The sequence below is a fragment of the Nyctereutes procyonoides genome, unplaced genomic scaffold, assembly GCF_905146905.1.
Source record: "Nyctereutes procyonoides isolate TBG_1078 unplaced genomic scaffold, NYPRO_anot_genome, whole genome shotgun sequence".
In the NCBI taxonomy this organism is placed as follows: domain Eukaryota; kingdom Metazoa; phylum Chordata; class Mammalia; order Carnivora; family Canidae; genus Nyctereutes; species Nyctereutes procyonoides.
Window position 1 is genome coordinate 26,470,381 of NW_026575140.1, and position 14,773 is coordinate 26,485,153.

Genomic DNA, 14,773 nt, shown 5'->3' on the forward strand with positions numbered 1-14,773 from the left:
CCAGGATCACGCCCCGGGCCAAAGGCAGGCGCTAAAGGGATCCTAAGTTTTTATTTTTTTATTTTTTTATTTATTGATTTGAAAGAGAGAGAGAGAGAAAGCATGAAAGGGGGAGGGTCAGAGGGAGAAGCAGACTCCCTGCTGAGTGGGGAGCCTGATGCAGATGGGGTTCCATCCCAGGATCCTGGGATCATGACCTGAGCTGAAGGCAGATACTTAAATCATCTGAGCCACCCAGACACCCCAGAGCAAACCTCAACAAAAGAAGGAAGGAGAGTGCCTGAGCATTTTAAGTGAAGCTGTCAAACTCCTTGGGCCTTCCTAAGAATCTGCGTGGGGAAGGGTCTTGTCCCAGCAAAGGCCAGAGGGCATTTATTTGCAGATGGGTGGCCAGACTCCTGCTCTCCTCAGGAATTGGTGGGTGGGTGTGGTGCCAGAGAAGGAGGTGGCGTTATGGTGAGGGCCTGGGCTCTAGGGTCCCAGTGCCACTTAGTACTGTGTGATTCTAGGCATTCCCTGACTTCTGGGTCTGTTTTCGCACCCTGCCATTAAATGGGCTAATAACCACCACCCCATTACTAAGGGCACAGCTGCACCAGGCAGTGTGCAGGTGTGAGGGCCCTGCCCTTGGCTTTCAGTGAGAAGGAAAGAAAACAAAGTAAGTCAGCAAAGAAATTACAGGGGCACCTGGCTGCCTCAGTCAGTTGGGTGTCTGACTCTTGGTATCAACTTAAGTCTTAATCTCAGGGTCATGGGTCCAAGCCCTGCATTGGGCTCTATGCTGGATGCAGAGCTGACTTAAAAAAATAAAAAAGAAATTACAGACAGAGTGAGAAGAGGGCCTGAGGACTCCAGAGTGAGCTGCAAAAAAATAGGTAAAGATGATAAAGGAGCCTTCAGATGCACACACCCCGAGGCAGGAAAGAGCTCGGCTGTGATGGTCTACAGGAAGGTGAGCAGGGGCTGGTGGTACCAGCAGTACCAGCTTCTACCTTCAGAGGAAGCCAGCGGAGAATCTGAGGCAGGGAAAGACGAGATCTGGTGCGCATTCAGAACAGATTCCAGACCGCTGTGGGGAGAATGGATGCAGAAGCAACAAGCCCATGGCAGAGGCCACACAGTTGCCCAGCAGAGTGGCAACCAGGCTGGAGTTGAAGTGGCAGCAGAAAAGCCAGAGGGAGTGGATGATTTGTTGCAGGATCAGAAGTGACTGGGCTTACTGCACACTGGTGGCAAGCCTAAGCCCAAGGTGGGGGCCAAAGGTAACTTCTAGAACTGAGGCCTAAGCAAAGAATGGGCAGTGGGGAGGCCCCACTGGGAGAGGAGCAGTTTGATGGAGGGGAAATCATGAGGTCCGTTTTGTGTGTGTTTAAGTGTAAGACCCCCAGATGCAGACACCAGCTTGGCAGGAGGGCAGGGTCCTGCAAGGGTAGAGGAGAGTAGCACAGAAGACATTGAGCAGAGAGCCCCGCCACAGCAGCTAGGTGCTCACCGTACCCCTTCCGCTCACACACACACACGGGGTCCTGCACGGCAGCCACCACCATTACCCCTGCTGCACACCACATGGAAGCACTGAATGTCTAGGGCCAGCACATGCAACACTACACCATACCCTCCAGAACTCAGGGCGAGGTCTGATGATCAGCGACTCAAATACATACAAGCCCGCAGTCTCTCACAGCCTGGGCTTCAAATGCACAACACCTCACAGGGCATAGTTCATATTCCGCCCACCTGCCGACACCCAGCCAATCCAGAGCTTTATAGAAAAAGCCTGACATCATGACAGAAGGAGCAATCATCTGTCAAAGGCTTCATGTGAGTGAGCTGGAACTTGGGATTGGGTCTTCACCCACTAACATCTACCTGTCCTGCAGGTCCCTGCTTCTAGAGGGTTTCACTGACCCCTTGGCCTGCACTCCTTGGGGGCCCTGTCTTCTGCAAGCCCAGGTGAATGACTCAGTGCCCGCTCGTCCCTCTCCCTGCCACACCTGAATCTGGAGCAGACTAGGAGCTCACCTGTCTGCCCACTGCTGTGTGCCCTGTGCCTGCCACAGCCTCATGACCATACCATGGGACCCTGGACAGCAGAGAACATGAACATCCATGCTCACAGAAACACAATGTCGAGAGAGAAACATGCTTGCTTTGATAACATAAAAATTAATTTTGAAAGTAGGATATTAAATGAACTGTATACATAGAACTCCAATAAATGAAAAACACAACTGGAAATTAGAAATGCAATGAATGGGTTTTATGAATTAGAAACAGTAGAAAAGAGTCAGCCATCAGAAGACACAACTGAAGAGATTATCTTGTATACAGGATAGAGAGACAAAAAGACCCACACTCTCTCACTCAGACACACACACACGCACACGCATGCACACGCAGTATGTCTCCTCTTCAAAACTAAACAATATATTGTCTTGGGAATCAGACCTACACAGAAACAATCAAGAGCAGCAAGGGAGTAACTGAACCAAAATCTGGAATAGTAAAGGAGAGGAAATGGGACAGAATTTGGGGAAGGACACAAAGAGCTCTTTTTATTTTTTTTTTTAAGAAGCTCTTTTTAAACAATGGTTGCTGGGTACACTGGTGTTTGTTATATCACACTTCTTCACATCCTATACACATTTAGTAAGAATTCTTTTTTATCTAGTCAATATTTAATTCAAACAAGCAAAAACAAGTGGTCCCTAGTTTAGACCTGCTTAGCCTCACATGCTCCCTTCCAGGGGCCGTGCAGGGTCCCCGGCACCAGTCCGAACCACCTGCCCCAACCAGGCCTGCGGTGCTTGGTCACGCCAGCTGGACGGCGAGCAGGACCAGCCACGACTGGCAGAATGTGCCCTGAATTCAGCCCAAGATGCCAGGCCTGGGAGCACCCGGCTTGTGGGGCAAGAAGTGGAGCCAGGAGCCCGCTTGCAGGAAGGCACCTTTGTCCTCAGTAGTGGGAGTCTGACTCTCTTATTCTTAGCCAGGAATTAGGGTACAGCTCTGGCCAGTCATGCTAAACCCTCGAAGAGCTGGACAATCAGCCCAGCGGGGCCAGCCAAAATGCCAAAAGCACCCCTGCCCCCGCTCCATGGAAACAATGCCTGAGCTCCCCTAGCCCCACAGGGTTCTGGTCTTCAAGGTTCTTAGAGTATGGTTGAGAAGGCATCAAGAAAAGACAATAATTATAATAACAGCATCTACCAGTCTATTTATTCCTCACAGTAACAATCTATAAGGAGATCTTACTTTGAAAATACAAATTTTGGTGATCTCTGGGTGGCTCAGTGGTTTAGCACCGCCTTCAGCCTGGGGCCTGATCCTGGAGACCGGGTATCAAGTCCCACATCAGGCTCCCTGCACGGAGCCTGCCTCTTCCTCTGTCTGTGTCTCTGCCTCTCTCTCTCTTTCTCTCTCTGTGTGTGTGTGTGTCTCTATGAATAAATAAATAAAATCTTTTAAAAAATACAAATTTTAATTTTAAAAATACAAGGAAACTGAGGTTCAGAGAAGTTAGAAATAGGGCCACACAGCTCACAAAGGGGTAAATATGAATTTGAACCCAAAGCCTGCAATTCTTACCACCCCTTTTAACTTCCACCACTCCCATTTAAACAACCATACAATGGCATGAGCACCAGTGACTTGGAGTGAGAAGCTAGTGGAGCTTGGGTCTGGAAGGATGGATCTAGGTCAAAGGCAAGGGCCCCAACACAGTTTGCCTGGTGACGGTAAGCCTGGTCTAGCAGAAGCAGCCAGTCTGTGATTCAGAATAGCAGAAATCAAGAACGGTTGGAAAGGGCCTTGGAAACTCGGCTGAGAAGTCATGGGGCTAGTATAAGTTCTTCACCTCCACTGGTTAAACAGAACTACCATATGATCCAGCCATTTCACTCCCATGTGCACACCCATGAGCAATGAACACATAGTCCACACAGATGCTGGTACGTGAACCTCCACAGCAGCATTATTCACAATGGCCAAAGAGCAGAAACAACCCAAATGCCTATCAACTGATGAATGGAGGGATAAAGTGTGGTCTGTCCGTACAACAGAATATTATTCACAATAAGAAAAGAAGCACTGGTACATGCCGCAGCATGGATGCACCCCGAAACCATGCCACTGTGACAGAAGCTAAACACAAAAGGCCACCACTGTGTGATGTCGTTTAGATGAAGTGTCAGGAACAGGCAGGTCCACAGAGAAAGCAGGTCGTCTGCTGCATGGGGCTGGGAGGGAATATGGATGAGGATGGAGGGTACAGGGTTTCTCTTGGGGGTGATGAAAACTTTCTAAAACTGGCTGTGGTGGTGGGTGCATGACTGTGAATACACTAAAATCTCCTGGATTATATGCTGTACATGGGGAAATTGTCTGACATGTGAATTGAATCTCTAATAAGATTTTTTTTTTTTAAAAGACTTTTTCTAGCAAGTATCAGAGCAGAAGTAGAATCACATAGGGGTGCCGTGGGACAGTGGGGCTATCTCCCATCTACCTGCAAGACAAGTTTATTGAGAGTGGGCTGGTGGTGGTGTAGCAGCAAGGCAGCACTTGGGGCAAATGAGGGAAGTAACAAGGGTCACAGCAAATGCAAAGACATTGGTCGGGGAGGAGTAAAAGCTGTGTGGGAGGAGTAAAAGCTGCGTGGTGCCTGGCTAGACCTGAGAGGCCGCAGGAGTCATGACCTGGAGTATGGTCTCTGGAGTCAGATGTAGGGATTCAAGTACCTGCTCTGCCACCTTTCAGCTCTGCAACCCCACGTGAGCGGCCCTCCCTCACACAAAGAAGAGGACAGTGGCGTCCCTCCCTTGCAGGGCTGCTGTGGACGTTAATGAGTTAACACATCTATCTATGGGGCTTGGAACAGTGCCTGGCACACAGGAAGCACTGGCAGGTCCTGCCTAGGATTTGTATTTTTACAGGAGCTGAAAAAGAGGGGCTACTGGCCTGGCAACGCAGAGGGCAGTCACCATCTGGAAATAAAGAAGGCAGAAAATGTAGCTCGTGTTTCAATGACAGTTTAAGTTCTAAATCTGCTGAGTCTGAAGTGGTGACATCCTGTGAACATCTCTAGACGGCCAGTCAGATAAAAGAAAAAAAAAAAAAGAAGGCCAGTCAGATATAGAAGACTAGAGCTTGGAGAGGCAACAGAAGTCAGAGATATACTGGATTTCATCAAATCCAAAATGCCAATCATGGTGAAAGCATCACTGGTTTTCAACCACTAAGAAACAGCCAGACCACAGACTATATCAACCACAGCACGCCATCAATGGTACACGCAATTTCTGAGATGTTCAAATGTAAAATTAAAAAAAAAAAAAAAAGGTGTGTCCTGGAATTAGTGAATTACAGATTTAAGGGTATAAACAGGATAGTTAAAGCTTTGAGAACAGATGAATTTTTGATGAAGAGAACACAGCAGAGTCCTCAAAAGCCCTGTTATCTGTTTACTATTCATTAGTTTAGCAAATCCCTAAGTAGCCCTCTTCCTATTTTTATCCTCTTACACTCCACAGGGAGAATGCACTTCACAGATTTACTACCCGCTGTGTAAAAGAGAGCTTCCTTTATTCCTTAATTTCAAGCTTCAGGGGGTGCCTGTGTTTAGCACAGCCAGGAGACTTGTGGCCTTCCATCTCTCCTCGGTTAGCTCTGCCTTTTCACCTCTCAGGGAGAGGCCACACAGTGAAGCACAGGATGGGAAGTCATGTCAGGGGACGGGCTCTCCCAAGGATGCCAACCACTCCATTTTTTCCCTAGTCATCATGGGCTGATTTTTCCTGAAAATGATCTAACATTAACCCCTGGCATCCTTTCCTACATTGAAAGTTGAGGGTTAGAAACCCACTGATGTATTAACAAAGGCAGAAAAAAACTCCACCAGGTTGCACAACTGGAAGCAAGACCCCCATAAACCTGGCTACCAAACGGTTCAAGTTCAAGACTAACCCAAGACCATAAGATCACCAGCATGGGGGATCCCTGGGTGGCACAGCGGTTTAGCGCCTCCCTTTGGCCCAGGGCGCGATCCTGGAGACCCGGGATTGAATCCCACGTCGGGCTCTGGGTGCATGGAGCCTGCTTCTCCCTCTGCCTGTGTCTCTGCCCCCCCCCCTCTCTGTGTGTGACTATCATAAATAAATAAAAAATTTAAAAAAAAAAAGATCACCAGCATGGGAGACCCACTGCTCTGCCCTTTGGCTGTGCTGCCCCTCAAACTTTCATAGGGTAGTATCCCATGGACGGCAGGAGAAGCTGTGTCCCACGTGCTTGGAGAAGACCCCCACGTGCTTGGAGAAGACCCCCATGGGGCACCTGGCTGGCTCTGCCGGTAGAGCTTGTGACTCTTACTTCGGGATTATGAGTTTGTGATTCAAGTTGGGTGTAGCGATTACTTAAAAAAAAGAAAGAAAAGGACCCCTACAAAGCTACCAGACTGCAAGGACAGGAAGGACAGAGCACCCAAGGTGAGCAAAGCTGTAGGAAAAATAGGTACAAACACATATTGCACACGTTCTAGAAAACAGCCTAATGAGATGTAATAAGAGTAATAAAGTCATTTCTACCATGTGGCCTAATAATTCTACTTCAGAAGCATACTCAAAGGAAAAATATTTTTTAAGTGTTCATAAGTGTTCTAGAATGATAGTGGTTGAACAACTTTGTGAATCTATTAAAAACTATTAAACTGTATACTTTAAAGGAGTAAATTTTATGATATGTGAATTATATCTTAATTTTTTAAAAGCTTGCAAAGTACTATTTAAAATGGCAAAAAGTGAGAACAGCCAAAATGCCTCATAATAGGGCAATTCATTTTCTGTGAAACAAAATCGAGCAGAAATACAGAGGTTATACTTTATACAGACTGTCGATATGTGCAAGTTTAAATACATATTCAGCTATATATATGAGACGAAGAGAGATGGTATTAGGTGAAGAACAGACATGAAAGAGTATTACAGACCAGTAGGGTCCGTACATCACCCAGTATACGTCACAGAGAAGTCACGGGGAGCCCCAGAGAACTCGGCTGCTTCCTCTCCTTGCCAGCTTGGAAGAACAGCATTTCTATTTGTAAAGTATTTCCATGTATGTTATTTTACCTAATCCTTAAAACAACCCTGAGAGAGAGGTAATGGGGGGAGGGGTGGTTACCATCATTACACAGAGACATGCTGAGGAGGGCACCCCCTCCCCGTCGCCTCCACACTGTGGGAGATCCGGATTTTCCTGGGAAAACACAGATTTCAGAACACCACCACTGAAAGCTAGCTGTGATCCCAACCGATACCTTCAGGGAGAACTAAAAATAAAAAGCAGGGAGGGCCAAGGAGAGAGCAGGTCTGCGGGCGGGCTGGCCAGCGTGCTCTCTGGTCAGGAGGCCTGGCGGCTGCCCCAACTCACCTTGCAGATAGCTCTGCAGGAGGGGAGCACAGCAGGCTGGACAGCAAGACAGCTGGTGCACACCTGGGAGGACCCCGGCTGCCTTGGTCTCTGGGAGAGAGGCAGGAGCTGGCCACTCTGACCCTCAGAGGTCAGCATGCACCATGCCCCTTCCCCAGTGTCCAAACAGGGACCCTCCCAGGCAGGGAGAGCTACACCATCCTCAGGGAGTCTCCCTTTCTTCCTACCAAAAAAAAAAAAAAAAAAAAAAACCTTCCAGCCAGAGGGGAAAGTAGGGCAGCAAAGAGACGCAGAGACGCTACGAGCACATCCTGGCAGGAAGGCCAAGTGCCAAGGGCCTAGACAGACACTGCAGCCACAGGCGCAGTGGTCAGAAACCATGATTCTGAGGTGCTGCAGACCTTGGATCACATTCCTGCTGCACCCCTAGAAGAGAGGACAGTCCAGCCTGGACGGCTGCCCCTCAGGCCACTCATGATGCAGCCCTCTTTTCCGTGGGGCCCCTCAGGGGCCGTGATGACAGTCAGGCAGGGTCATCCTCACACGGTGGCTCAGTGGCCCAGCCCCGGTCACCCCTGGTCCAACCCACAGTACTGCAGCTTCAGGAGACCCCTGGCCCCAGGGGTTTCTGAGGCTCTGAGAGGGGTGCCCCAGATGAAACTGAGAGGAGCAGGGGCCCTGGGACTGGGGAGGAAGGCTCTTCTTTTCCTCCGCCACTCCTGCTCTCTCCCTCCTGCTATGCAGTGGCCGTGGTGACACTGCAGCAGATGTCTCTGGGCCCCAGGCTGCGGCAGGGAAGGAGAGCGGTTCACACAGCCCATGGCCACAGAGGGGGACAGGCAGCTCTGATGTTTGGGAAGTGAGGGGAGACATCCCAACCACTCTGCTGCTCAGAAGCTCCCTCCTGGGGCCTGCAGCAGCTTGGGATCCAGCACTCAGCCAGAACTGGGCTGCTCCAGAGCTTCTCTGTGCAGGAGTCAGAGGGGCTGCACATATGAAGCGGGCCCTGGCCAGGTGGGGGATACAGCCACTGCCCTTTGCCCTTCTGAAGCTTCACAGTCAGACTGCTGGGCTCTAAAGTCTACCTCAGAAACTTCCAGGCCATGCTCCATCTCACCGTGGCTACCCTCCTGAGAAGCATACTGAACCACAGCAAGGCATTGTGACCTCCAGTAGGAGGGCAGTCCTTCCTCCTGCCCACCTCCCATCCCCAACCCCAGGAGGAGGCACAGCCCAGGCCCCAATGAGCTGGTCACAGGGCTCACTGGCCACGGAGTGGCTGCAGGGTCCCCAGCTCCTGTCCCTTCTCTCCAGCCTAGACTCAAGAATCCATAAGGGGCCCCCTGAGGGACAGTGAGGATCAGTGTTTGGGCCTCCAGAGCTACACCAGGCCACTTTCTCAGCATGCAGAGAATGCTTGTCCTTCTGGGTCCCCAAGGCCCAGGAGACAGGGATAACTCACTGTTGCCAGAGGTCCTCCTTGCTACAGGGATGAGCACAGTAGCAGGAACTCAGCCCCTGTAACCCTGGTCTGGGCCCAGGTATGCAACTGGCAGGCAAATAGGCCGACCAAGGAGATCCAACCTCCAGGACAGCTTCAGTCCCCCTGGCCATCTCTGACAGGGACAGGTGGCTGAACTAGCCCACTGACCACACACTTACTGGTTATAAGTCCCCTAGGGGCTAGTGGGTCCCCTGTTGCCTGCCTGCCTGCTCTGTGTCTCCGGGCTGAAGCCACAGGGCCCAGAGGAGTGAAAAAGCTGTATGCTCTGGAGCATGGCAGCAATGAGACTTTCCTCTCAAAAATCACACTCTGCAGGCAGCTGGGCCCATGCTTTGGTTCCACACAGCAACCTCCAAAGCAGAGCCACTGTGCCTTCCTTTCTTGACCTCGGCTGTCTACTGCTATCCAAACCTGAGACTCCCCCGCCTCAGGCCAGGCCTTGGCAAATAGATCTGCCCAGGCCTCTGCCCACCTTTCTATCTTGCCTTCTCCCTTCCTTTCTCCAATATCCAAAGGTACCTTTGCTGGGGTAAACAGACCTTTAGTTTGCCTAGCCCCTGGCTCCCAAGGGATCCCACAAAAAGAAACCCTACAGATGACATCAGAAACCAAAAGGGAAATGGGGTGGGAGGCCTGGAAGGAACACAGGACAACAGTGTCAAGTGGTTAACTCCAGATGCCAGCTCTTCCCCAGCCCAGGGTGGGCACAGCAAGGACTTGCTAAAAATGGGGGAGGAGTCCCGGTGTCCCAGCCCTGCTGGTGGCTGAGCCAAATCCAGGCAGAGACTGGTGCTAGCCTACAGAAGGGGTGACAGCAGCACCTTCCCATCCTCTACCCACCACACACTCGGCGCCAGATCTGAGGTGCATCTCTCTGCAGATGAAGCAGGAGCAAGGCCTAGCACTCACCCCCACAGGGACACAGCACAAGGAGCAAACCCATAGCCTGAGCCCCTGCTGAGGACAGGAGGGAAAGATGGAGGAGGTGGGGGAGGTTCCTGAGACCCACGAAGGCTCAGTGAAGTGTGGAGAGGGCTTCTGCTCTGGTATGGGCTCCTGGCTGGAGAAACCCAGCTCCTCTCTAGGCCAGCCATGCCCTCAGAGGCCTGGCTCGCGGGGCCCCTCACACTGCCTGCCTGCATCATTCATTTTGGAGTCTGTACAGATATAGCCTCTCCCCCAGTGACCTGCGAGGTATCAGGGGCTGAGGCTGTGCCTCACACACTCTGCACAGCCTTGAGCTCCCCTCACACCCTCTGCATGGCCTTCAGCCCCGGATACACATTTGAAGAGGAAGGGAGGGAGGGAGGGTAGACAGAATAGCCAAGGGAAGGAGAAAGAAGAGGAGGAAAAGGCAAATGGAAGGAGACAAGACCTCCTGGACCCCCACCAGGCCCGAAGAGTCTGTGGCCCCCAATCTGCCCAGGGGCACACTGCAGGATGGGCACAGTGGCCCTGGGCACTCCAGAGCAGGCTGCACAGAGCAGCCAGCGGGATAAACAGGATGCCATGGTGCAGAGCCTGGGTCCCAGAGCCAGACTGCACCCCAAGAACCCAGTCCTGCCACTTCCTGCTCAGTGACCTTGGCCACACCACCAAACTAGGTCTGTAGGTAGAGGCTAATAATAGGACCCACCTCATTTGGCCATTGTGTTTTTTTTTTTTTGGGCGGGGGGTGGCTGACACAAGAAGAATTAGCTTGTACTGTCTCGGGTAAGAATGGATGTTTGAACGTAACCACTGATGCTCCAAACAGCTGGAGAAATCCCAGAATGCCAGAGATCTGAGAAGCCTCGGGAGGTGCTATCCCCTGCACGCCACCTCACAAATGATAGGAGTGACGTGCTGAGGTCACCCAGCAAAGACAGGCCCAACACTCCCAGGTCCACACTGCTCATTCACTTGGTATTTATTCAGCACTTCTGACATGTGTGCCAGGAGCCAGAATGGAGGGGCCTGGTGCCTACAGCCCCGAGAGTGGCACACTGGACCCGGAAAAGACCCAGAAAAGACTGGAGGGTAGACAAGGGAGGCAGGTAGCTGACAGTGTGATGGGAGTGGACCCTATGGAGAACGGCCCCCGAGCAAAACCCCCTGAGAAAGTGGCAGCCAAGCTGGCAATGAACAACCAGCAGGGACAGGCAGTAAGGAGCAGGTGAGAAGAAGCATCTAGGCAGACCGGGCCACCTATATAGTACAAGGTCTGAGGAGCCCCTGTGCAGCTCTGAGGGTCTCCACCACATCCATGTAAAACTCAGGTTGGCTTCCAGGTCTGTGTCCCCTAAGGGCAGCAAGGACCATGTGGGCTTTGCCTGTGGGCACCCTGAGGGTTAGCATGGTCCAGAACTGGGCATGCAGCAGCCCTGGAGGGAGACACATGCCAGCAAAATCCTCCCCAAGAAGCACCAACCAAGGCAGGCAGAGGCTGGGCAGATCCTCCTGCCCTGCAGGGCCCTATGCCTCACCAGGCCCAGAGCAGGCGGAGGTTGTAGCACAGGACCACTCACGCACCTTCTGCATCCACTGTCTCCTTCATGATGATCTCCACCCGCTCCACATGGTGCCGGTTCCAGAGGCCATCTAGAGCCTTGCGGTTCTGGTCTCGGAAAGGCAGGATCTGAGCCACGGCCTGCCAGGGAAGGAGACGGTTATGCTGCTGATTCTCAGGATGAAATAATCCTGACTCCAGGGGAGGGCCCTGACGTCTCTACTCCTGGCTCAGTGAAGATGCTCTCAGGAGCCACAGTCCCTGGGCTTTAGGACTTCACAGCTCTATACAGTCTCCAAAAACTAAGTGACCTCCACAGGATTACCAGCTTTTTATTTTGCAAGGAGAAAAATATTTAAGATTACTTATCTTCTATTATCATCAACTTTTATTATTTTTAAGATTTTATTTATTTATTTGAGAGCGAGAGAGAGAGAGAAAGCATGAGAGAAAGATCACAAGCAGGGGGAGGGGCAGAGGGCAAAGCAGACTCCCCACTGAGCAGGGAGCCTGATGTGGACTGGATCCCAGGACTCCAGGATCATGACCTGAGCCAAAGGCAGACACCTAACTGACTAAGCCACCCAGGCGCCCACTATTACCATCAGCTTTTAATAAAAAAAAGATATTTTAACACCAAAAATGGAGCAAAAAAACCTTTAGATTGTATACATTTAGGAAGTGCTCTTTTTTCATTTTCCCAGAAACAAGTGAAAACCTCACCAGGTCAGACACTGGCCCAAGAATCACTCTTTGGGAATGTTGCAGCTCTAAATAAGACTGGCTAGAAAGCAATGCCTCTGTCCTGGAAGACTATGAGGTGCCCACACACGTGGCCCTGGGCTCCCCAGCCTGGTCACTACCAGAGAATACTTCACTATGTGCTCTCTGCTGGGGTTTCTAGGAAGGGATGTTCTGGAGGTGCTTGAAGGGCATGCTCAGAGTGAAGTGGCCAGCCGGCCTGCATCGCCTAGGAGCTCAGCCTCATGCTCTGCCACAGAACCTGACTGGGAAGCATGGATGTAGGGTCTGTCCTCACTGTAGGACCTTGTTACCAGCCTTCTGGCTCAAAACAGAACTCAGGAAAACAGAGATACTGAAAAAAGGCAGATTGAGTGTGGAATAAGTTAATTCTAATTCCCACACCACGACCCCCTGGAAGTCAGGCCCACATCTGCATACAGGATGCAGGGCAATGAGAAACAAACCACTGGAAACATGGACAAAGGCCACGCAGTCCTGCCCTTGCTGAACTGCTTTTCCTGCAGCCTCTCACTGCCTGCCCACCTTCAGGACAGCCATGGGAGCTCGGATTTCGCAATGGCTTCAGGCCTAATCCCACAAATCGCAGTGTGGCTCTGTCAATGGGGTCTACCTATCTACCCGGCTCACTCTAACTCTGGCAAGCTCCCAGGTGAAGCTCACCTGCTTGCCCAGGTAGTGGTCCACCCGATACATCTCCTCCTCTTGGAAAAAGCTCCCGAGCTCTGTGGCCAGCTGCTGGGCAGAGACGTAGTCATGGCCAAAGGGTTTCTCCAGGACAACCCGCAGCCAGGCGCCCGGGCCTGGGCGGCAGCTGCTGTTGATGCTACGAGCAATATCCGCATAGGCGAAGGGTGGCACTGAAAAGTAGAAAATCCTGCCAGCCTCCTGAAGGCCTTCATGTTGGAGCTGTGCCTCAATGTCCTTGCTCAGGGCCATGTAGTCCTCATTTGTTTTCAGGTGGCGGTACTGGCTCAGCCGCTGGAACTGGCCCTTGAGTTCGGCACAGCGCCCAGGCTCCATGTCCTCAGGGCAGGAGAGGGACTCCAGGACCTTGGCGATTAACTCTTGGCCCTGCTTGGTGGAGGTCAGAGCAGCCCCATGGAAGCTGAAACTGTAGCCCTTCCCCACTTCATCCAGGTACAGCTGGAATAGTCCCTGCCATAAGTATTTTTTGGCCAGGTCCCCAGTTGCTCCCAGCAGGATTATGGAGACATGGCCCTGGAGCTCCTGAGCCTGCAGGCAAGCCAGAAAGGCCATGCACACTGCCACTGTGAGCATCTTCCAACAGCCAGGGGGCCTAGGCAGAGGTAGGACAGACAAGGAACAGGAAGGATCAGACATGGTTCAGGTGGCTGGGATGTGGAGGTAAACACATTTCTAGGCTATCAAACATTTCCTGTCTGGCAAAACACCACCACATGTTTTCTCAGAAAAAAATTTTATAATCCCACAGCTTGCCCCTCCCTCCTCAGCAGCTTGGCTTCTATGCCAGGAGCAGGTGGGTAGGGAGCCTAGCCTGTAAACAGGGACTACACCCAGAAAGGTGGTAGGCCACTTGCTGGAGATGGGCCAATGTGCTGCAGGAGGCACCAGGGAAGCCCGCAGGGGCTGCCACAGAATTGGAGCTGTCCACTCTCTAACCAAGGCCAGTCTTGTTCATGAGCACAGGTCACCAGGACCATCGGGGCAGCTCAGGAATGGAAACAGGCCCTCAGGTGCTGGCTGGAACTGTGAGAAGATATGATCATCCCCTCTCATCCTCCTTTTGTTTTTTCCATGGCCGCTGGGCTCCAAGCACAAAATGATTCCTAGGAACTGCCACAGTGTAGGGATTCAAAACATAGACACTGGGGACCCCTGGGGGGGGGCTCAGTCAGTTATGCTTAAGCATCCGACTCTTAGTCTCAGCTCAGGTCTTGATCTCAGAACCTGAGTTCAGGCCCTGAGTTGGGCTCCACACTGGGCAATGGAGACTACTTTAAATTAATTAATTAAAATAAAATAAAAATATAGTCTCTGGAACCGAGTTTGAATCCCAGCTCAACTCTTTACTGTTTGACCATGGACAATTATTTAACCTCCCCATACCTCAGTTTCCTCATCTGAAGTGGGGGGGGGGTAATAGTGACCTACGTGTAGAATAATCATAAGAACAAAATGAGTTAATATTTAGAAAATGTTCAGGACGCTGCCTACCACTTATGAAGCACTGCCTAAGTGATATTACTATGATATGTTAATAATAGTCGCAACACTGAACTAAGTGCTCATGTGCGGAAGATCTTCTGGGATCCAGAGAGAAGTCCTGAAAACAGACCAGTGGAGTGGATACTATTCCCCTTCTGCAGTGAGAGAAGCCGAGGCTCAGGTGGTGAAGGGGGCTAGGTGAGGAAGGGGGGGGCTGGACAGGCACTAGGTTCTCTAGGTTCTCTGGCCCTTGAGCACACACACAGTAAAGGCACACCACAGCCTCCTCTCACATTTTAGCTGGTTTCCAGCCTAATTTAAAGCAGCTGACACATCTGAAAGGCCAGAGGCCTCGGACCTGCCTCAACCGCACCAAAGGATTTGCTTTCACCTGCGTCTGTCCTGAT

At 51.3% G+C, this 14,773-nt stretch overlaps 1 protein-coding gene across 5 annotated transcripts in view; it reads right to left on the minus strand.

Annotated features, from left to right (window-relative positions):
- H6PD (hexose-6-phosphate dehydrogenase/glucose 1-dehydrogenase) overlaps positions 1 to 14,773 on the minus strand; it is a 29,433-nt gene that overhangs the window by 7,764 nt on the left and 6,896 nt on the right. For all 5 annotated transcript variants that reach the window (XM_055305553.1, XM_055305556.1, XM_055305552.1 and 2 more), the window contains 2 exons: positions 12,840 to 13,476; positions 11,438 to 11,555 (listed from right to left, as the gene is read on the minus strand). In XM_055305553.1, coding sequence (XP_055161528.1) covers positions 11,438 to 11,555; positions 12,840 to 13,476 — 755 coding nt within the window. The remainder of the gene's footprint in view (positions 1 to 11,437; positions 11,556 to 12,839; positions 13,477 to 14,773) is intronic.